Source organism: Erithacus rubecula (assembly GCF_903797595.1).
Source record: "Erithacus rubecula genome assembly, contig: scaffold_213_arrow_ctg1, whole genome shotgun sequence".
In the NCBI taxonomy this organism is placed as follows: Eukaryota; Metazoa; Chordata; class Aves; order Passeriformes; family Muscicapidae; genus Erithacus; species Erithacus rubecula.
In genome coordinates this window covers 67,479-91,105 of record NW_027636101.1, presented here as the reverse complement: position 1 = coordinate 91,105, position 23,627 = coordinate 67,479, and the positions used below count along the sequence as shown (strand labels likewise).

The 23,627-nt window shown below is 46.6% G+C and overlaps 1 protein-coding gene across 1 annotated transcript in view; it reads right to left on the bottom strand.

The window, feature by feature from the left end:
- Positions 1-22,725, bottom strand: part of LOC306815759 (uncharacterized protein) — a 75,478-nt gene extending 52,753 nt beyond the window's left edge. The window contains exons 1-2 of the mRNA XM_079332305.1: positions 22,681-22,725; positions 22,085-22,526 (exon numbers count right to left, since the gene is read on the bottom strand). Coding sequence (XP_079188431.1) covers positions 22,085-22,526; positions 22,681-22,702 — 464 coding nt within the window. The 5' untranslated portion in view covers positions 22,703-22,725. The remainder of the gene's footprint in view (positions 1-22,084; positions 22,527-22,680) is intronic.
- Between the last annotated feature and the right edge of the window lie 902 nt (positions 22,726-23,627).

Sequence of the window (23,627 nt, the reverse complement as noted above, 5' to 3'; positions counted from 1 at the left end):
TTTAATTTATCCAATTGCTCTTCATCTTTAGGTGTCCAATTTATAGGCTCAGAATCCACAAGCTTGTCATAGAGGAATTTAACACTCTGAGTATATTTATCTAACCAAAATTTACAATATCCAAAGAGACCCAAAAGTTTCCTTACATCACGTTTGTTTTTGGGGTCGGTATGGATAGAATTCCTGAGATTCTTTCTGGACTTAACTTTTTGTATCCTTTCCCAATTATGTGGCCAAGGAAAATAACTTCAGACTCAACAAACTGCAATTTGTCCCGGGATACTTTTAACCCCTTTGCCCCTAGAAAATTTAGGAGATTGATACTAGTTACTTTTACTTGTTCTTGTTCTTCCCCAGAGATTAGCAAATCGTCTACATATTGGAGGATTTGGACTTCATTTTCCGGAATGAACTGCTCCAATATCCCCTCTAGAGCTTGCCCGAAAAGGTTGGGAGATTCTGTAAATCCTTGAGGTAATCGTGTCCATCTCAACTGCTGTTTCCTATTTCCATCTGGATTTTCCCATTCAAAAGCAAACCAATCCCGGCACTCCTCAGCCAGTGGGCATGCCCAAAATGCATCCTTCAGATCTATGATAGTAAACCAAGCATGCTCTCTTGGGATTTTGCTCAAAAGATTATAGGGGTTGGGCACGACAGGATACCTGGTAATAGTTCTTTTATTGATTTCCCTCAGATCCTGCACCAGTCTGTATTTGCCATTTGCTTTTTTCACTGCCAGTATAGGTGTATTATGGGGAGACATGCATGGTTCCAAGATGCCTTCCACTAATAGATGTTCTATAACCGGGGCTAAACCCCTTTTCCCTTCCAAGGACATGGGGTACTGCTTAATTCTGATAGGGGGAGTGTCTGCCTTCATTTGTATAGTTATTGGTGGGATGTTTAAGAAACCACTTTTCTCTCCCTCTGCCCATACCTCAGAATTAATTTCCTTTATATCTCCTTCAGTTAACTTCATTATGTGAACTATCATTTTTCCATCCTTTGGGATGACTGCCACGCCCAATTGAATTTGGAGATCCCTCCCCAGCAAGTTCTTCTCTAAATGGGGAAGGTAAATCAGGTCCGCCACACACCGTCTGAAATTCCCTTTTATTTCAACTTTTTCAATTATGGCAGCCTTGAACGGCTTTCCTTCTGCCCCTATCACTTCACAAGTTCTATTACTTATATTAACTCCTGCTGGGAGCTCCTTTAAGCTGGATCGGTCAGCTCCTGTATCAACCAAGAACTCAAGTTCTAAATTTTGGGGACCAACGTCAAAATTTACCAAGGGCTCCTCTTGATGGTCCATGAGGTCCCCTAATGGGTAGAGCCCCTGACACCCCTAATCATCACCCCTTAAGATCTTCTCCAGGGTGTCCTGCTCTTTGGCAATGGCTTCATCTAGGGAAAGCTTCTTACACCACTTTTTTATGTGTCCTACTTCCCCACAGTAATAACACCTTCTTTCAGTTTGGAACCCTCCAAATTTCTTGTTATGATTATTTTCACTTACTTCAGAATAGTCCCTGGATCGCCCTAGTAAGGGTCTGGGTTCTCCCCCATTGGGTTTCAACGGCCCTCCTAGTTGGTCTTTATTTGCCCCCACACATTCTCTGGCAACTGCCACCATAACCCTTGCTTTTGCCTTCGCTTTTTCTTCCTCTCTCCTCAAGTACACTCTTGAGGCCTCTTTAAGTAAATCATTAATTCCCTTTTCTTGCCAGTCCTCGAGTTTTTCCAGTTTCCTTCTGATATCAGGCCAAGCTTTTGTAACAAAGTGTACTTTTAATAATACTTGGCCTTCAGGGCTATCTGGGTCTATATTTGAATAAAGTTGGAAGTTCCTCTTTAGTCGACTAAGCCAGGCTGCCGGGGTCTCATCTTTTTCCTGTACTCCATCAAAAGCTAGTTTAGTGTTACTATTGCGAGGCACAGACTCTTTTATTCCTCTGATTATTAAAGACCTATAATCACTCATATTTCTTCTCCCTTCTTCCTGATTGGGATCCCACCCAGGATCTGCTAGAGGTAATTTCTGGTCACCAGGTGGTCCCTGTCTGTTCTCTCTATCCCAGATACGTAAGGCTGCTGCTCGTATCATACGGACCTCCTCTGAGCTGAATAGTATGTTAATGATTGAGTTCATCTCTCCCCAGGTATAGATATTGGGTCCTAGGAATTGGTCCACCTGATTTGAAATGCCCACCGGATCCTCTATTATGCTTCCTATTTCCTTTTTGAACCCCCTAACTTCGGATGCTGTTAACGGGGCATTCACAAACCCTACTCCACCAGCTATCCCACCCATTGGGACTTCCCTAAGTGGGAATAGTTTTTCTGCCTTTGTTTTAGACCGGGTATTACAGTGGGGCCCTTCCGTTAGTTTACTACCTGACACGTAGGTGGATGCTTCTTGGCTATTGCAGGATACATTACTATCCGTTGGGGACAGGTTTAACTCCCAACTGGAAGGGGGTGAGGGGACTGCTATTGGTGAAGGTGCAGGGACCAAACTAGCAGTAGGGGTTAAGGAAGGTGGAGGAAGTAGCGGCAAAGGTAAGGTTGAGGGTGAAGGCGTGGGGATGGTGTTTTGATTTGAAACTGGGGTGTTAGGTGGGGGTGGTAAAGAACAAGTCTCAGTGGATTTGGGATGAAGGGGAATTGAAAGTTCAAGTGAAGATGAATGGGGAAATGTTAGTGGCGGAGGCAAGGAGCTCGGTAACAGTGGAGGTAAGGAGCTTGGTAGAGGATTAAGAGGAGCAGGGGGAGGGGGAGGAGGTAGGTTATCAAGGGGATCCCAGTTCTTAACCTTTTCCCTTTCCTGCTCTTCTCTTTTTTGCTCTTGAACTTTACATATTCTCACAGGTTCTTTGTTTATAGTGTTAGTTTCCCAACAGGCTGCATACTGAAGTTGCTCAATATTAGAACTCTCCCAAGTTTTTAAATACTGATTTAATAGGGAACACATCCATGGGTCTTGGGTTCCATACCAAGGCCATTGTCCCGGTAGATCTAATTCAGGCCACACCTCTATACAATAGTGGATCATTTTAATTTTATCCAGATTCTTTGTGGCCTCTCGGGTGTCCCATTGATTTAACATTATTGCCAGGGGACTGTCAGGGGGAATGTTCTTTCCCTTTTCTTTTTCTTTTTTAGCGCTACCACTACCTTTGCTCATACAAGCCCCCATGGCTGTGGCTCTGATTAGGCCTGAAAGAAATTCTAAGGTGCCTCTACCCAAACAGAAATTTAATGACAGGCAACACAGCACACAACTTTTAACAACAAAAAAAATAATTTGGCCCTTTCTAAATTATAATATAGATTCCCTTTTTACAGAAAGTTATAAGGTGCCCCTACTCAAAAGGAAAATTACTGACGGGCAATAAAACTGATAAAGGAAAGAACTGGTCTCCAACAGGATTCACTTGACAGCTACCTCACTCACCCCGCAGCCCGTTCAAAACAGTTAGGCTGCCAGTCCTTTTGCAACAGTCGGACTGCCACTCTTCTCACACTCACTCCGCAGCCCTTTCAAAACAGTCGGACTGCCACTCTTCTCACACTCACTCCGCAGCCCTTTCAAAACAGTCGGACTGCCACTCTTCTCACACTCACCCTGCAGCCCTTTCAAAACAGTCGGACTGCCACTCTTCTCACACTCACTCCGCAGCCCTTTCAAAACAGTCGGACTGCCACTCTTCTCACACTCACTCCGCAGCCCTTTCAAAACAGTCGGACTGCCACTTCCACTCTTAACCACACAAGAGTTGGGTCCCTAATGGGGTTGGTCTCCACCCCTCCCCACACTCCTGACAACCAAGTAAAAACTGGGACAGAGCCGGTCTCTAGCGGGGCCCCGGTCACCCCTCCCTCTACTCTTCCCAGATATTGGAGGGAGTTGGGTTAGGTCCCAGCGGGGCCCGGATACCCCTTCCTAAACCCTCGTCCCTGGGGGGCTCGGTCCCAGCGGGGCGCCGGCTACCCCTTCCTGCACCCCCCCCTTAAAATTAGGCCTACCAGGGTTCGCGTTGCTCGCCCCAGTCTAACCACTGCCGCGTGCCACACACACTAGCCACCCTAGCCCTCCGCACGCCCGGAGATCTAGGGGGGGGGCTACTACCCCAGGAGACGCCTCTTTCAACCTCCAGGCCTTGGTAGGCCTCACTCGCTTCCCCCTTTTCCCGGCCGGCCCCCTCGCGGGAGTCCGGAACCGCGGTACTCAGGGGCCCACACTCGCTTCGGGGGTCTGAGCTGCCAGCCCCCGTCTCATCCACGCCACACTCGCTCGCCTCCCGTGCCCGCCGCCGGTCTTCTTACCAGCTCTTCCCGCGTTGTCCTGGTCCCGCGCAGCTCCGGGTCCGGGGTGGCCAGCTGTCCCAGAGGGCCTCTTCGGGGTGGCGCCTCCTCCTCCAACGTCCTCTTCTGGGCGTGGCCAATCCCGGACGAGCCCCCAAAACTGAAATAAATAAGCGCGGGCCGAAGCCTTTATTAAATAGCAGCTCTTTTTATTAATGGGGGTCGTAGGGAGGCTCAACGCCTGCTGCTGCTGCTTGTTCAACGTGGAAAGGAGGATCCCACGCAGTCCTGTCCAAGGGCAGGAATGGGAGTTCCAACCTCACAGGCACGTCCAGAACTCGCTTGTGGCTCATTGGTCTGGGGGTGTCAATCTCCTCAACTGCTCTTTAGATTGCGGTGATTAAATAGTTACAAAGGGCACATTGCAGATGACTCCGCTCACTAGTTGTGGTGATCCGTGTACTTGGATTCAGTGTTGGTTGACTACCTTTGTGAGTCTTTTCTTTTGCAACCACTTCCGGTAATGGTGGTACTGGGAAACTTCTGGGGATTTACATATAGGGTGTTGCTACCTTGATAGGCAGGCAGCAGCAGGCCGGAAATGAGGTAAGGGAAAGGGCGGAAACGGTAAGGGGAAGGGCGGAAGTGGGAAGTGGAGAGGGCGGAAATGGGAAGTGGAAGGGCGGAAATGGAGAACTGGGATAGGGGAATACAATAAACTGGGATTTGAAGTATATAGGGACTGTACATTCAACTGGGGAAGACAACACAGCAACCTGACCAGAGAACTAGCGAACCAACAAGTGGATAAAACAATAAGGTAACAACAAGTGAAAATAATCCCTTTAACTCTTCTAACAACTCCTAACATTTCTCAACTGAGATTATTTACCACAGGTCACCCATTCCCTGCTGTGCCCTGCGCGCCGTGCTGGAGCTGGAGGTCAGCGCTGGGCGAGATTTGGGTTCTGCTCCTCCTCCTCCTCCTGCTGCGGCTGGCCCCCTGCGCTGCTCTGCTGCTCTGGGCTGCCTGCTGGGAGCAGCGTTCCAGGAACTGCTGCAGCAGGGTGTGGTTGTTCCTCAGCAGCTGGACCAGCTCTGAGGAACAACCTTGTCCTGGGCTGCTGCTGCGGGGCCTCTGGCGCCGATTCCGCAAAGGCAAAGTACAGGGATCCCGATGGAAGGGGCAGAGGGGCAGAGCAGGGCCCCTCTCTGGGCTGCCTTTGGGCTCTGAGCAAGAGAGCCAGGCCTGGCCAGGCTGCAGCAAGCAGAGCTCTGGCTGCCTCTGCCTGGGGCTGTCCCTGAGCTCAGCCCTGGCCTGATTCCCAGCCAGAGGCTCAGCTCCACTCTGCCATGGGGCCTTGGCCAAAGGGCTGCCCAGGTGGTCCAAGCCCATCCTTCCTGCCTGACCCCCCATCACTCACCCTTCTCCAGCCTCTCCAGCGCCCTCGGTAGCGGCGCCATCCCAGGACAGTGCCTGTGGCCAGCAGCTGCACCAACAGGCACATCCAGGACTGCCGTGATATATCCACGCAGGGGGTGGTTGGCTCAGGGTCCCTGTTCTGCTGCTCCGGCTCCTGCACATACAGGACCGTGCCCGACCCACGATGGATGGTTGGGTCGGGACGATGGCCCAGGAGCAGCAGCAGGTAAAAGTTGACAAGCCATGGAACAGGGTCGGCCATGGTGCTCTGGGGAAGCTGCCACCAGCACACCCGCTCGGACGTCTGTCCTTGCCGAGGTGTGCCCAGGCTGTGGGGCACGGCGGTGGCTGGGGACAGTTGCCAGGCACCATGCTGCCCCAGAGGCTGTGATGTCACAGAATCCAAGCACTGGCTTGGAAGAGTTCTGGGAGATCAACTCCAGCCTGTGATCCATGGTTACCATGGCAAGCAGATCTGAGCCTGGAGTGCAATGGCCAGGCTTACCTTGAACACCTACTGCAACGGTGACTGCACCAGTGCCCCCTGGGGCACACCATTCCCATATCTCATGCCCCTTTCTGGGCAGCAGTTCTTCCTAATGTCCAGTGTACACCTCTCTTGGCACAGCTTCAAACCCTTTCTTGTCCTTGCCCATCTCTGAGACGGCTGGCACTGCCTTGGTCACTCTCCTGTATGTGGACAGGAGGCTGTGCCAACGAGTGCCACTCCTTGTTTGCTTGTGGCTGCTGTGGAAAGGAACATTCATGTATATTGCCATTTCTTATAGGTTTTACCCCAGATTTTCATTCACAGCTGTTCTAGTGAAAACAAGTCTGTTTTCATGAGTATTTGAAGGGTCATAGAACACAATTGGAATTCCATTGAATTAGGGAAATTCTGCTGATTTCATTTTCCTGAGGTTTTGAGATGAGTTGCAAATCCCAAAAAGTTTCTCTTTGGGGAAATAGTAATTCCACAGTTTAGATTGTGGGGATATTGATTACTCAAATTTGAGGATCTAATGTGGCTTTCTGCACAATAAATTTTAAGCATCCTCTAATTGTTCTTGAAACAAAAACCTATTAAACCTGTTCTGTGGACAGAAATGCCTTCTGTGTTATTTCTCATAGTTGATTAAGAATCTCATGCCACGAAAAAGTCCGTAGTGCTGTGTGATTACCTTGGTACTGTTCTTTGGAATGGCTTTCCCCCCATTTTCTGAAGCTGCCCACAGAAAGGTCATAGATATGTGAGAAGTTCTGAAAGGAAAACTGGGTCTTTGCCTCCTGTTTGGAATCTGTGGTGAGCTGTGAGTCAGAGCTGATTTTTCATGATGTTGAAAATATAATTGAACTTTTTTGCTGAAGGATACATTGATAAAATCAAAGCATAGCATGGCTGACACTAGTAAATGAATTAAAATGCTTATCTGGAATGTGTTTATTTGATTGTTGTCCTAATATTGTGGTAATAATTATGGTATCTGAGTACTAACCAAGCTAACATCTAATTTGTAGTTGATTTTCTCTCCCTAATGTAGTGAACAGAATTTCAAGAATTATGTTTTCTCTCATAACTGAGGAATGTGTTCACAGGCTGAATCTAAATATCACTTTCTTTTTGCACAAGAGCAGTTTCATCTGAAGATAATTTTCCTTGCCCTCACTTTAACTTTTACTTTCTGTATTGTTGTCTGGCAGGTTGACCTTTTCAGATTGTGTGCTGAGAAATGCTGCTACTAAGGATTGTTGGTGTCAAAACAGAGGTTTTTTCCTAGCTTTTATTTAAAATACTGAAACACAAAAGGTTTCTAATTAAATTACAGAACTGCATATCATTAGGAACTATAGTTCTTCCCTGCTTGTTTTTAGAATAACAGGCTAATGCCAACTGAACTCCTAAAACATATACAGAGATCACAAGCAGGCACCACAAGTGGTATCCAATTCTGGGAAACATAGTTTTTGATAGAAATCATTTTTGCTTTAATAATACAAGCTTATTCTATTCTAAAATTTGAGAAATTAGGTATGTTCTGGACTATCTGCATTTTTATTAGTTTCCTGTCTTTTTATCATTTCTTCAAGTACCAGTTTTATATACTTGCTAGCTCATTATTTATGATTTAAAATGGTGTCTCTTAGGCATGTAACTTGATACTATTGTGAACCATGAAAATAATGTTTTTTGGTCTGTATGCATTTGATTAAGTGATTCCTGTGAAAGGACTGGGGGGTTTTATGGTTTGAGATGTAAAAGAAGTAGTTCAGCAGCCTTGGCAAGTAAGTGTGCGAGTTTGCAAGATGAATATGCAGAAACACCTGTGGTTCAGCTGGAATATACAGTATTCAAGTTTGCTGCTGCTGGGGTGTTTTGTTTTGTTGGTCTGTGAATCCATATTCTATACAGTATCATTTGTCAGAACTCCATTTCACTTTTACAGTCCCTCTGTTTTCTCACTTCTGAATGATGGTTTTCTCCATGCCTTTTATTTGGGGAATTCTTGGTGATAAAAACAATACATGGTCCATAATGTTTTATGTTGTCAAATGGTTATGCTCTTCCACGCATTCTCTAATTAGCCTCCTTCAGTCTCCTTTTTTTTATTTCCCTGTACTATACTTAACACTCACATTTCAAAGCTTGTAGTTTCATGCTAAATGCTTCTGCTGCATAATTAATTTGTCTTAAAAAAGAGTGTGTATGAATCAAACAGATTAATATTCTTCCCAGTCTTTCACAGTCTAAATTTATTTTGGAAAATGATTAAGAAAGATTTTCTCACTCTATTTCTGTCATTGGTTATAATTCCCCAGACTATATTGAATCTTTTCTGCATAGAGGAGGGCAAAGTTTCAGTTGTTGCTGCAAAGTCTCCTAAAGCATTTCTACAGCTACTGCATAATTCCTTGTGACCTGGTCCATGTTTAAAGGTTATAAAGAGCATTTCTGCAAGAGCTGAGAAAGCACTGTAGAAATTTTAGCTTTAAATAATAAAGGCAAAGCCAAGTGTGCATCTCTGTCCTGTAGCTTTCCCTCTGCCTCAGTTTTATTCCAAGTTCTGCACAGAATAGAACCATGTGAGTCTTGGTGTGAGGCCACTGAAGCAGAGTTTTCTCTCTGGTTTCAGTTGCCCAATTGTCCCTTGTCATTCACAGGATCCTGTAAGCACATGAAATCAGTCTTTCAAAATATGTCAAAACCATTGCTTCTCTACCATAAAAAGTGTGGAGGTCACTTTCTGTTGTTTCAGTTCTGATTTGTTGTGTGAAAATTGCAGGTCCTCAAAGTTGTCCATGTCCTATTTCATCATCACATTTAATCATTTGCAGGTGCTAAAAATGCCCCTTCCTAAAATGACTTTGGATAGCAGTCATTCTTTGGTCTGGACTCAGAAATTGTGTGATTCACTCAAAAGACTGTAACCATATGACAGAAGAAGAGCAATTAAATATCAAAATTATTCAATTCCTCTTAATGTAGGGATTTAAATGTATTCTGTTGCATTGTAGTGCTTTAGAATATTTTATGACACTTGCACAGGCATAGTCTGTAACCCATAAAACAAGAAAAAGGCCTAATTGCTCTGTGCATGGATTATTGATAACTGTGTGGTCTGTGAAGGAATGAGTCCAGAAAAAGAATGCCACTGAGTGTTAAAACCAATCTGCTTGCTGCATTTTAATTGGGATGAGAGTCTTAGGTCTTGGGCTTCAGAAATATTGCATTATGGATATGATGCTTGCATTTTAATTTTAAAAAGAAATATGAGAATTAAGTATTGATTAAGGAACTTTGTGCATCAGGGGTATAGTCACCATATGACAGATGAAGCCACTAAGCCTTGGGAGATTTTTGTCTTACTGTTCTAAACTTTAGATCTAGTCATTCACTTGGGAGAGGCAGGGAGAAGTTGGGATTTGTTCATAGAATTATTATGTCTGCATATGGATTTGTGGAGGCATAACTCCAGCAATGCAAAAGTGTTTATTTCAGCCTGCCTCTCTCTCTCCTTATTTATTTCCTTGGTTCATTTGTTCTCTGCTCTCTCTTACTGAACACATGGATCTAGACCTCCCTGATTCTCCTTCTCTGGAAGATACCAGCACGGGTTATACCAGTGCATGGGTTTTTTACAGCAAGCTTGGTGCACAATTTGTTTTAGGTTGGCAAATGGTGACACCAGGAATGCAGAATACATTTAATTTCGTTGAATGTATAAAATCATTTCCTTCTGAATTCCCTTAAGTGACACAATTCAGTCCAGAGTCAAGTTTTACATCCAAGCTGATACAGAAATCATAATAATTCAGTCATATAATGGCTCAAACAGCACTGTTATAGTGCACAATTAAAATCTGTGATGCTAAAATCCATTATCACCCTTGAAAGCTACTCTGGACACTTGGCACTTAAATTGATCTATTGATCCATTAATGCTCACCTTTTGCTAAGCTATTGGTTAAATAGTCTCCTTTAATTTCCCCCTTTACTGAAGCTATTCCACTGATCTACATTTAATTATGGTCCAACATGCATGCCTTTTCCAAAACTGCATTTTGGGAAGCTTGTGCTGGTTTTCGTGTGTGAGAAGTAAGGAAATTTCTGTTAACTTTGATAACTATCCAGAAAAAGAAAAAAACCCCAGAATCCCCATAGGTGATGTACTGTTTCTGTCTGATTTATATTTCACGTGAACTAACATTTGTTACCTATGGCTGCAGGGAAACAAATAAACAAAACCAAGAAATTAATAACACGTCACAACTGAAAGGGTGTAAGGGATGAAAATGGTGAAAATTATTTGGGTAAAAATGGTACTTGCAGTTGAATAAGATGTAACAGGACTAGGCTTGTTGTGTTCTGAGACTGAGGAATAATAGATGAGATTAAGAGACATCTGAGTGCTCAGGGAGTCAAGAAGAAATAATGTTTGCTATTTTTCTTAACAACATCTTTTGATTCTAACTTTTTCTCTGAAAACTGGCAGTATAGCAGAAGATATATTCAGCAGTAACAGCAAACATGTGCCACATTCAGTTTAACCATTTTCCCATGCACTGAAAGATCCATGCTGTTGAATAAGGATAAAGGAGGGCAAAATTGGGATTTGAAACACTTTTCCTTCTTAAAGCAAGTAGTTAAATAAAATAGCTTAAAAAATAAAATACTGCTTCAGCAGATTGTTCTTAAAATTACATTGTTTCCTAAGTGTATATATTCCAATAGCCAGGAACTGTATGCCTAGAAAGCTAATAGTGTTTTCCTTGGAAACACCAGGGAAGATAAAAACACTAGGTGGTTCTTTTGCTTGGAAAAAAAAGAATTCAAATTTAGCAAATTGTCTGCAGATATTGAGGATTCTTAAACAGCACATACTTCCCATACCTGCCTTGAAATCCTATCTCAATACATTTCATTATCCTGCAAGTCAAAAAAGAACAGCTGAAGACATAGACAAGGCTTAACAGTAATGATGCATGTGAAGAGGAGTTATTTTTCTATTTTTAATGGAAAATTGGACAGGCTTTGAAAGTAAGCAAGTCCATGTATTGCTTTGAAGCTAACTAGAAGATCAGTCCATCTTGTAGTGAAATTGTTGCTGGGTGCTGTTTCTTCCCAGTATTTTGGTAGGTGGTCCCCTGCTGGCTGTCTGCATTTCTTCTCCCATTTGTTTTCTGTGCTTGTTTGGTATCACTGCTGAACGTTGCCAATAAGGAAACTGGTGTGCAAGAGTTGAGGAATCAGCTTTTGAAACTGTAAAACTGATCTGTAGGCTTTTTTCCTCTTGGATTTGTAAAATTTGGTACATCATCAAAGTTAAGATTCTTCAGAAAATAGCAGGATTGTCCTCTTTCCAGGGAGGCATCTGCACTTGAACAGAGGTGCTTGATGCATCTTGCTGTAAAGGAGCAAGATGCAGAGTAAGTCAGAGAGAAGTCATTTAAGCTGGTAATACACATGGTTGTTTAGTGGAAATAAAATAACTAAGGTTTTGCCTTGTAAGAAAGTGAAATCTAATCCCATTGTGAAGGTCAGGAGGATAAATACCAAGGACTAAATACAAATGAAGAGCAGAAAGATATGAAACAGGGCTGGGCCTCACTGCCATAGCCCAGGCAGCCCCTGGATGTATTTGCCTGCCTGAATCCATCCCTTGCCCGGGCCCCAGGTTGGGCTGCTCTGGGGAATCTCTCACAGCATTCCTGGGATGATGCTGTTCCTTCCCTGGTGCCCCAGGGTTTTGCAATACCAGACTATCCGCAAACCGCAGGATTGGTTGAACAGATGAATGTTAAAAGAACAGTTGAAAAAATGAAGAGATGAGAGCCTGTCCTGATGGAAAACCCATCTCCAGATGTGCTCCAGACCCTTAACAATGGGCCCACAGGGAAATGGAAAGCCCCTGGGTGTGCATGGCTGCACCAGTTTGCAAATGCAGCCATGGCCAGTGCGATTTGGACTTGCTGGGAAATTGTTCTGGGTGTGATGGCCCCTGACAGGGCCCCCCCAGAGGCTACAGAGGTGGACTTGGATGCAGTGCAATTCATTAGGATGAATCAGAAGCAAATGAGAGTTCTCAATGCAGAAAGAGGAATTCTAATTCCTCCAGGACAGTTTGGTTGGGGAGCTGCTCCCTGGAGCTTGGCCTTGCAAAGTGTTCATGTCACGGGAAAAGTAACTTATGCAGATTGTCAAGGAGAAATCAAAGTAATCCATTTAAACAATAGTGAACAAGATTGGATTATTTAGCTATATGACACAATTACTAATATTTATGTTTTGAAAACAGTAGTGAGAAAAGGAGACCCACCTCAAATCACTACTGTTTGTAGAGATAAAGCATTTGGATCCAGGAGCCCTGATAATGGAGGGAAAATGTGGGTGCAGAAGCCAAATGGCCCTGCCAGGCCAGCTGAATGAACAGCTCTGGGCAAAGACAGCACTGTTTGAACCTGAAACCTGGCCAGGAGCAGTGGGAATATGTCCCTGCAGCTAAGTGTCTGTGTGAGAACAAGTGGATGTTATGGGATATTTTATTACAGATCCTGCCAGACCAAATCTCCCTGTTTGCCCCAACATCTCTTTGGGAAATGCCCTGATCCGTGGGGCTCCATGTGAAGGCTGATGTGGCACTGAGGGACTTCCACAGGAATTCCAACCAGGAGCCTGGGGCCCCTCAGGGACTGGGACCCGGCACCTCCCCATCCAGAGGGGAAAGGACCCACCAAGCCTTGTCAGCCACAGACAGCGCAGGAAAGCTGAACAGCAAAGGACCTGGGGGACATTATTCTGGAATTAAAAAGGCACCAGTTCCATGGACAATGGAATTATTGCTCCTAACCTGGATGAGACTGAGGAAAAAGAATGAGTAACCTTGTCCCTGAAGTACTGCTTATGTCTGTAAGTTGTATCTTGAGAGTCAGCCAGAATCTTGTTCACCAGAAATGCCTCTAGAGTTTCAGCAAGGATTAGTCATGAAATTATTATGAAAATTTAAAGAGTGAAGTAGCCAAAATACTCAATGTAGCTAATTGCTGGGTATGTTCAAAACTGATGTTGGGAGGAGTGGGGTTCCCTGTGGGGTGGTAGACCTCTGTCAGTGGGCTCTGACTCATAACAGATTCAGTGCAGGGACAGTCACAGAAAACTGTGCTGTGGAACAAAGGAATACAGTTATCAGTTTTACAGGATTCACTAAAATTTCCCTTCAGTAGAAACTGAATCCTGTTAGAGGCCACAATGTGAAAGGATTTCTGTGCTTTACCATCACTCCCAATGTCCATAGAACTCGGGGTGCTGGAGCTGGTCAGGGCCAGTGTTCCAGCACTCCCAGCTGCAGGGCTATAATGAAACTCCTCTGGCCCAAAGGCACTGGGGACACAACAGGAGCACAGGGAGGAGCCTTGGATCCATCAGCAGCCCACAGTGGGAAATGGGAAATCAGACAGTTGGTACTGGGAATGGGACCTGCTGGATGTGCAGAAACAAAGCCTGTAAATGGCTTCCTAAAGGATGGTTTGGGTCCTGTTTCCTGGCAATGTTGGTGCCTCCCTTGAGGGTACTTCAGCAACAACCATGAGGAAGAGTTAGGGCTGAGAGAACATTTTCCCCCTAAAGAGTGCCTTTGGTCTCAGACAGCCAAAGACTCTGGTTCACCCTGAGCCCCATGTGCACTGCCTCATCCTGTAGAGTTTATATTAATGAGTTGCAAGAAGTAGAAAATTATTTTGTGAAAATATCCAATAGCACATCCTATGAGCTCCAACAAACACAAATGGGGCTCCACAGAACCGCATGGTTTTGGATTATCTGCTTGCTGGCCAAGGAGGAGCCTGGGCTACCATGGGACAGGAATGTTGCACTTCTGTCAGTGATGAGTTTGAAGTCCAACAGTCAGGAATCACCTCGATGGCAAGAGCAGTAGAAGAGTGGCAGAAAGAAGAAAATTCTTCTTGGTGAGATTGGCTACATGGCTGCCAAACTGGAGGCTGCTGTGAAATGCATTTGTGTCAGTCACTGCAATCATTGCAGTGTGAGCTCTTGGTGTGTTATGATTCTGTGTAAGAGTTGTTGTGACACTTTGTGCTGGAAAATTGAGTACTGAGACTTGTTTAAAAAGAGGCACAGTCTCAAGAAAGAGTTGGGATTTGATAAACAGAAGAGAATACAACTAATTAGGCATGTTTTAGAAGGAATGTTGTTGAGAATTGGTTAGAAAGCCATGGACACAACTGTGGATATGGCTCAGCTGAGGCCTTGTTGCGGGAGAGCAGCTCCTGCTAAGTAGTAGCTAGGCCTTGCTCTTAAGCAGATTTTGCTGAGCAGCAGTGTTTGCTTTTAAGAGACTTTTGCAAAAGCAATAGAGCTAGCATAATTTGCAGAGTTAGTTGATAAGTAATACATATGCCCATCGTTCAGTCAAGGCCTTAACTTCCAGGGAAGCACAGAGCAAGCGAGGTATAACCCTGGGATGGATACCATATAGCAATAAGTATAAGAATAAGGGAAGTAGGAGCAGCGGGATAGCACGTATGCTTTTTGGCTAGAAATTCAGTAGGCGTGATTATCTCACACTTGCAATAACCAATAATAAGAGAAGGCGTACATAGTAAAAACCAATAAGATTGTACTAATATGAATAATGCTGATTTATGCTATGTTGGGATATAAAACTGTCTGATGCTCTCAATAAAGTTGGATTATGCTTTATCAATCACATTGATTGTCTGGCTGATCCCCTCGCTATTCCTCCACGAGCGGCTCCCCACCCCCGCACCTATATGTGCAGGCAATATTTCTTACAGGTGCCTTATAGGAAAAGTCGCATCCTTTGATTTTAGCAAAATTGCAAACACATAAATTGAACTGAGTCTCATCCATTATTTGATTGTCTATTATTATGGTGGGACATGCTGTTTTGAGACAGACACAACCTTGTCCTATATACACATGTGAAGTTGTCTGGTTGGTTAGATGCATTTCAAGGTGGCAAATGCTTTGGTCTGTGTCCAGGCAAGTGTCTTTGTCATCCAAATTAAACTGTTTTGCTGCGCATCCTTCAATTTGAAGTCTAAATTCAGGACACGTGGTCAAACATTTGTCACAGCATCCAGGACCAACTTGGATGAGTTCCATGGGTGGATGGTGAGCCTCATGGAACCCATCTTGTATGAATGTACATTCACATTCTCAAACATTTCTCCCTTCCCACATACTTGCATTTGTGACCCTTAACCTTCTGCTCAAAGCCCTATGAGAGTAGGGATTATAAGCTTTTGGTTACATTGTACTGGTGTGATGTTGCTTTGACTCTTATTACAGTCGTGGCAATGACCACAAGGGTCACAACCATTTGCATTATGTCCACGGTAGCTATAAGTCCATTACTCGCTGTTCTTGGTGAATTTCAGCTTCAGGTCTTTGTCACCTGTTGCAATGTTTCAAATTTCTTCAGGAGCCTTTTTCACTCGGGGGAGACAGGTCCAAGCCTTCTCTTTTTTGATCTTGACTGCCATGAAGGTGGTGAGGAGTACCTGGAATGGTCCTTCCCACTGTGGTTCCAAAGTCTTTTCTGCAAAAGACTTACCATATACATAGTCCCAGGTTGTACATCATGTACTGGCCCATCTAATTCTCTGCTTTGGGCCCCAGCCACATATTTTCCAATTTTTCTAAATTGTTTATTCAGGGCAACCATGTATTTATGTAGAGTTTCTTCCTCTACTTGAATGGGTGTTATTCCTTCTTGGACCGCATATGATATTCTCATACAATATTTCAAAAGGGCTTAATTTCCATTTGTTCTTGGTTTTGTTCTAATTTGTACTAATTAGCCTTCTAATTTGTTCTAATTTGTACTCATGTAGCCTTCCAGACTGGGATTGTACAAACTGGGACCACACGGACCGGGATTGTACACACTGGGACCATATGGACTGGGATTGTACAAACTGGGAACGCATGGAATGGGATTGTACAAACTGGGACCATATGGACTGGGATTGCACAAACTGGGAACACATGGACTGGGATTGTACAAACTGGGACCGTATGGACTGGGATTGTACAAACTGGGAACACATGGACTGGGATTGTACAAACTGGGACCATATGGACTGGGATTGCACAAACTGGGACCATATTGACTGGGATTGTACAAACTGGGACCACATGGACCGGGATTGTACAAACTGGGACCATATGGACTGGGATTGTACAAACTGGGACCATATGGACCGGGATTGTACAAACTGGGACCATATTGACTGGGATTGTACAAACTGGGAACACATGGACTGGGATTGAACACACTGGGACCATATGGACCGTTCTGGCTGCACCAGGACGATGTGAACCGATGGGGCCCTTCCCCACCCAGGGGTCCCTCCCAGTCCCGTTTGGGAGCACAGCCAAAACTCCCCGGAGTGAACGCGGAGGTCCCAGAGCGCTCCCGGTGTCGGTCCCAGTCTTGGAGCAGTCCTGGAGCACTCCTGGTGCTGAATCTGATCCTGGTGTTGATCTCAATCCCAGAGCAGTGCTGGTCTTAGTCTCAGTCTCAGTCCTATATGGGTACCAATCTCGGTGCTGGTTCTGTTTTCAGTCTTGGTCTCAGTCACAGTCTTGGATTGGTTCTGGTCCCAGTGCTGGTGCTGGTGCTGGTCCCAGAGTGCTCATAGTGCCAATCTCAGTCTCAGTGCTGGTACCGGTGCCGGTGCTGGTCTCAGAGTGCTCATAGTGCCAATCTCAGCCTCAGTCCCGGAGTTGTGCCGCTCCCAGTCCCAAAATTCTCCCGGTGCTGGTCCCAGTGTTAGTGCTGGTCTCAGTCTTGGTCCCAGTGCCAGTTCTGGAGCCCATTTTGGTCTCGGTTTCCATACCAAAGATTTTAGGCCTGTTTAGGTGATTTTAGGATAAACTGGGCAGTTTTAGGTTGGATTTTAGGCACCATTTGGACAATGTTAAGTCATTTTTCAGGATTTTAGACCCCTTTGGTGTGGATTTCAGGCCCCTTTGGCTGATTTTAGGCCAAACCTTGTGGATTTAGGCTGCATTTGAGGCCCTTTTGGGTGATTTTAGGCCAAACCACGCCCTTTTAGGACTGTGTGGCCCTTTGGCTCTGCCCCTTTCCCCTCACAGTTCCCACCCCAGAGAGAGGAGAGCCCCAGAACCCCAAAGCGGGACCCCGAGAGGGGGGAGGGACCCCTGGAATTGCCGGGACCCCGGCGGGGGTGCTGGGGCTGGAGGGGCGCGATGGCCGCAAAGGGGTTCGGGGATCCCGGTGCCGGGAATGGCTGCTCCCAGTATGAGCCCGGTCACTCCCAGTATGATCCTGGTCACTTCCCCTCGGTGCCGGCGGGATCCCTGTTGTTCCCAGTATGAACCCAGTCATTCCCAGTCATTCCCCATGATGACACACTTTGCCCCCAGCAGGGTCCCAGTTGCTGCCAGTTCCCCCAGCTTTTGTCTAGTGTGTTCCCAGTTCTCCCAGTTGCCCCCAGTACAGTCGCAATCACTCCCGGTGTAACAGAGTATGTGTAAGGCTTTGCTAATCAAACATTGCTAAATTAGGGAACACGGCCAAAAGACCACTGAAACTTGCTTAAGGAAAACGTGTAGGCGAAGGAGGCAGAGACGTAAGGAAGGGGAGAATGCTGGAAAGCCCCAGGGGTCAGCACAAACACATCCTATGGACCCCGACCATAAAATCCCCCAGCTTTTCACCTAAGGGAGGCACAGAAACCGAGGTCAAAATTACAGCATTACGGGAACCAGCAAGGGGAATTTTAATTAAGAAAAGGAATCCACCACTTTTCTTTTACTTTATGTATTTGATAATCATTTTAGGCTGCATATGGGAAAAGGGAGCGTGGGCAGAAGGTAACCTCCATCAACCATTTAAGTGGTGCTTAATTAGATAGGAAGATCAGCATGTGATACAGACTATTACAACTCCTGGAGCACCTAGTTTCACGATCAGTCTGTGCAAATAGTGCCCATAGGCCCTTGCTCAAATCTGAAAGGATTCTATTTCTGTCCTAGCTCCAACCCTGGACGAGGGTATTGCAATAGCCCTGGACAGTATTATTGTGCACACTGGGGATGTGAAACAATTGCATCACGCTGGAATCCAGGAGCAGGAAGAAATAAAGCTCTTAGTGTAGAATGGAAACCAAAAAAATGTATACCTCCCAAGAGAGAATGCAGCGGGGGAATAATCCAAACAGGACAAGTGATGATTATTCCCAGAATCACATACCACCCTGAAGAATTTGTGTATGATAATCAGAACTCTCCAAACCATCATTTACAAAAACGAGAACCATTTATCACTTTGACTATAGCCACCCTGATGGCTGTAGGAATTGCAGGTGCAGGGACAGGGATAACCTCACTTGTGCAGCAGAACCAAAAGTTTCAATCACTCGGAATAGCTGTAGAGAAGGACGTAATTCCGATTGAAAAATCAATCAGTGCATTAGAAAAATGGTTAAGATCGCTGTCAGAAGTAGTATTGCAAAACCATAGGGGACTTGACCTTATGTTTTTACAACAAGGAGGATTATGTGCTACACTAGGGGAACAGTGTTGTGTTTATGCAGACCATACTGGAGTTGTTAGGGATACCATGACTAAACTCTGGGAGAGCCTAGAGAAACAAAAACGAGAAAGAGAACTGGAGCAGAGCTGGTATGAGTCCTGGTTTAACCATTCTCCATGGCTAACTACCCTACTGTCCACTCTTGCAGGACCCCTACTATTGGTGATTTTAGTATTGACCTTTGGACCATGTATTTTTAACAAAATCATTACAATAATCAAAAGAAAGCTGGAAGCACAGCACTTAATGTTGGTAAGAGCACAGTATGAGCCTATACAGGACGAAGGGTTAGAACTGAGCCACGCAGAATTGCAAAGATTTGATCAGCAAAAATGATAAAAAGGGGAAATTGTAACAGAGTACATGTAAGACTTTGCTAATCAAACATTGCCAAATTAGGGAACACAGCCAAAAGACCACTGAGACTTGCTTAAGCTAGCTGAAAGATTATATCTCAAATAGCCACAAACATCCTGTATGTGCCCAGTTTGTGGATGCTTGCAAAACAGATAGGAAAAAGTCAACCAATGGCTAAGAGAAGAAGACCATGGCCTTCCTCCCCACGACCACCAGGAGCCAGGAAGAGCCCCCAGCAACTGGCTGTGCAGACACAGAAAGAACGTGAGAAGATGCTGAAAGGCACGGACACAGGAGAAGATGAAAATAACAGAGGGACTGACACAGAGTGGGGTGCGCGCCGCTGGTGGAGCGGAGACTCCCCGGACCCCAGTGGTGATTTGCTTATTGCTGCTGCTTGCTCAATAAATTCTTTATTGATTCCATTTATTGGAGTTGATCAATTTATTACAGATAAATTTATAACAATGCAGACCTAGAATGGGGCAGGGACCAGGAATCGGGACAGGGAATGGGAATGCGGTCAGGGACTGGGAATTCTGCACTTGTCATGGGGACAGGGACCTCGACAAGGACCAAGACCTGGAATATGAGACAGGGATAGGGAACAGAACTGGAAATGGGACAAAAAAGGGAACAGGGACAGGGAATGTGTTCAGGGACCAGGAATGCTAATGGGAATAATGAAGTGGAACTGAGAATGGGACCAGGTGTGGGAAGGGGACTGGAAGGAGGACAGGGACCAGGAATTTGACTGATAGAATGGGGACAGGGAGCTGGATTAAAAGACTGAGAGCGTGAAGGGAACAAGGAATAAGGGACCGGGTCTGGAACTACAGGATCGAGACCATGACTGAGAATAGAACAGGGAATGGGGACAGGGACTGGGAATGGGGACAGGGATCAGGACTGGGACTGGCTGTGGGGATTGGTTGTGGCTTTAGATCTTCCCAGAGCAGTTGCTGGCTGCTGTAAAGTTGTTTTTTGTCAAGGCACGTCAGGCTCCAAAGGCAAAGAGCCCAAGGCTCTCCAGTCCCTGTTCAATCTCTCTGCCATAAAGTCCCAATGGAAGCAGGAGCAGCTCTCTGCTGCAAGAGGTCGAAGCTGCGGCTGGTGCAGAGTCTTCAGAGGCAGATGCTCCCTGGCCTTTCTTCTCTTCTTTTCTTCTTCATCTTCCTCTTCTTCTTCTCTCACAGGTTGGTAGTAGTGATGATGATGGTGGGGGAAGAAGAGAGAGCGACGAGACAGGAGAGAGAGAGAGCTCTGGATTCAACACACGGATTTTTATTGACAAATTTCCCAATGATCAAAAAACAGGAACCTGAAGCATTTCTCCTAAACCTATTAGAATCTTGGTTTTCTAATACAAAAGCTTATGTCTAACTTGTGCACATTGACTATCTCTTCTATCTGAAGAATATAAAATATATTTTTAATCTATTTTTATTCTGTCTAGAACCCTTTTTAAGCTCCAACTGCAGCTTGGTTTTTACATGAGATTCTATGGCTTTTACTTCTTAGGGCATTTAAAACATATTTCTATGTATTTCACACTATGATTTATACTTCTACTTCATATTTATGCAACTTAATATTTCTACTTCTTAAACTAAACCTTAGAGATTTATTTCATGTTGGTGTGGCTTAATATACCTGTCTGAAAATGTTTTTAATTTAATTCGTGCATTCTGTTCTCTCTCAGAGGGACTCTAAAAGGCTTCTGTGTTACACATTCCAACAACTGGGAATGAGGACAGACACAAGGAATGAAACTGGGAATGGGGACAGGGACATGGGAACGGGAGTGAAAAGTGGAACCAGGAATATGGAAATATTAACTCGGGAGATGATATGGGATGGGGATTAACAACATAGGACAGGGAATGGAAATGGGAATATGGTAACAGGATTGGCAATGGGGATATGGGAAGGTGTTCGGAAATATAGAAATTGAATTATGGGAATGGGAGTAGCACTGGGAATACAAAAAGGGAAACAGGGCATGGAATATGGGACTGGGAATATGTGATTGGCAACCGGGCAAAGAATACGAGACATGGACAGGGAATGAAACCAGGAATGGGATTTGCACTGAGATGGGAGCAGGACAGGAGTGACAGTGGGGTGAGATGGGAACGGGCCAGGGGCAAAGGGACTGAAAGCAAGGAGAGGGGGATCCTGGACAGGGGACAGCAGGAGCTGGGAGAGGGGGACATGGGGACAGTGTCAGGGCAGGGGGTTGTTCATGAACTGCCCCAGAACCTCAGCCAGGGTCTCCCAGCACAGCCACAGCTGCTGGGCCTGGGGTTCCTAAAGCCCTGAGCAACCCCCAAGTCCCTCCCTGGAACCCTCAAATCTCTGCAACCCAGCATCCCCCACATCCCCTGGAATATGCTCCCATGTGCCCAACCATGTCATTTCTCAACATCTTAATTTTTACCAGGATGTCGATATTTGGGAAGGACAAAGAGAAATGCAAAGAAAATCCAGGCCACGGGGAGGTTGTGCAGCCCCCAGCCAGGTGTCTTCCCAACACGGATCAGCCGCACCAGGGCTCAGGGGGGCTCTGCCCACCGGGGGTCCCTGGGGATCATCCAGCGCGGATCCTGCCATGGGGATGGAGCTGCAGCAGCGCACGAAGCTCTTCCTGCACTCAGGGCACTCGCAGGGATTCTCTCAGTGGAGACTCTGTTGGTGTCTGGTCAAGTGAGAGCTCCTGGAGAAGCTCTTCCCACACTGAGGACACTCGCAGGATCTCTCCCCAGTGTGGATGCGCCGGTGGGTGACGAGGGTGGAGCAGAACTTGAATCCCTTCCCGCAGCTGGAGCAGTAGAAGGGCCTCTCATCACAGTGAGTGCGATAGTGCTCGAAGAGATGGGACATTCGCTGAAACCTCTTCCTGCATTTATCACACTCGTAGGGTCTTTCACCAGTGTGGATCCTCTGATGAAGATTCAGGCTTGCCCACTGGGTGAATCTCTTCCCACACTCCCCACACTGGTAGGGCCGTTCCCCTGTGTGGATTCTGTGGTGTCTGATCAGGTTGGATCTCCACCTGAATCTCTTCCCACATTCCGAGCACTTGTGGGGCTTCTCCCCATGGTGAAGCTGCTCACGCAGCCCCAGCTCCGAGCTCCGGCCGCCTCCCCGGCCCGGGCTGGCTCTTTCCTGCTGGGATCCCCGGGCTGTGCGTTTGCAGCCCCTCCTGATGCGGGATCTGCGGGGCTTTTCCTCCCCGTTGCATTCCTGCGCCGTGGAGCCGCTGCAAACGGCCTCTTGCCCGAGGCTGTGCCGCGGGGATTTGTCCTCCCTGCTGTCCGTGCTCAGCTCCTTGTCTGGGGGAGGAAGGACAAGGAGAGGATGGGATTTGCCTCCGTGCCAGAGGCAAGGGCAAGGAGATTCCACCAGGGCTGTGCTGCAGCCGGGGCCATGCTGGGCTGGGAGATGGAGCAGGACACAGGGGGAAAGGGGCACTGACTTCCTCCTCACCTGCCTGCGGCTCCTGGGACATCGACCTCGTCCTCACGGCCTCCTCCTCCTCTCAATGCAGCCAAGGTTTGGAAAATCCTGGTTTGGGGAGGAAAACAAGGGCTGAGCGCGTTGGGTTTGATGGTGGCGCTGCCCAAGGGCAGCTGGAGCAGTCAGCGCCCCTTTCAGCCTCGGGGGCCCGGAGCCCGCTCAGCACCAACCTCCCGCACCCCTCCAGGCTGCCGGGGGTCCCCCGGCTCCGGGATCGCCCATCTGCGCTCTCCCCGCTTCGGGACTCGGCTTTGGGTTCCTGCAAGATCCAAACATCCCCTGAACCGCAAAGTAAAACCCTTCCAGAGCCCCCTATGATGGATTTGGGGCGAGCTCCCCCTCCCCACTCACCTGCGGGTTCTTGGGGGGGCGATTCTGCCGCTCCCGGGGGACGCTGCGGTCTGTGCGGGCGTGCGGCAGAAGCGCGTGGTTCCAAAATCGCTCCTCTTCTTCCTGCCACTCCACCTGTGTCCCTCCTCTTCCTCCCGCTGATTCTCTTCCGTCTCTTCCCCCTCTTCCTCTTCCTCCCGCTCCTTCTCCTCTCCCAGCGCAGCCAGAGCCGCTGGAACTGGGGTGCCCAACGCCCTGAGAAACCCCCAGGTCCCTCCCAGGACTCCTCAAATCCCTGGAACCGAGCGTCCCCCGCATCCCCTGGAAGATCCCCCCGTGTCCCCAAGCAGGTCGTTATTTAACATCTCTATTTTTACCCTGGTTTTGGGTGTTTGGAAAGGACAAAGAGAAATGCAACAAAAATCCAGGCCACGGGGAGGGTGTGCAGCCCCCAGCCAGGTGTCTTCCCAACACGGATCAGCAGCACCAGGGCTCAGGGGGGCTCTGCCCACCGGGGGTCCCTGGGGATCATCCAGCGCGGATCCTGCCATGGGGATGGAGCTGCAGCAGGGCACTGTCTTGGTTTG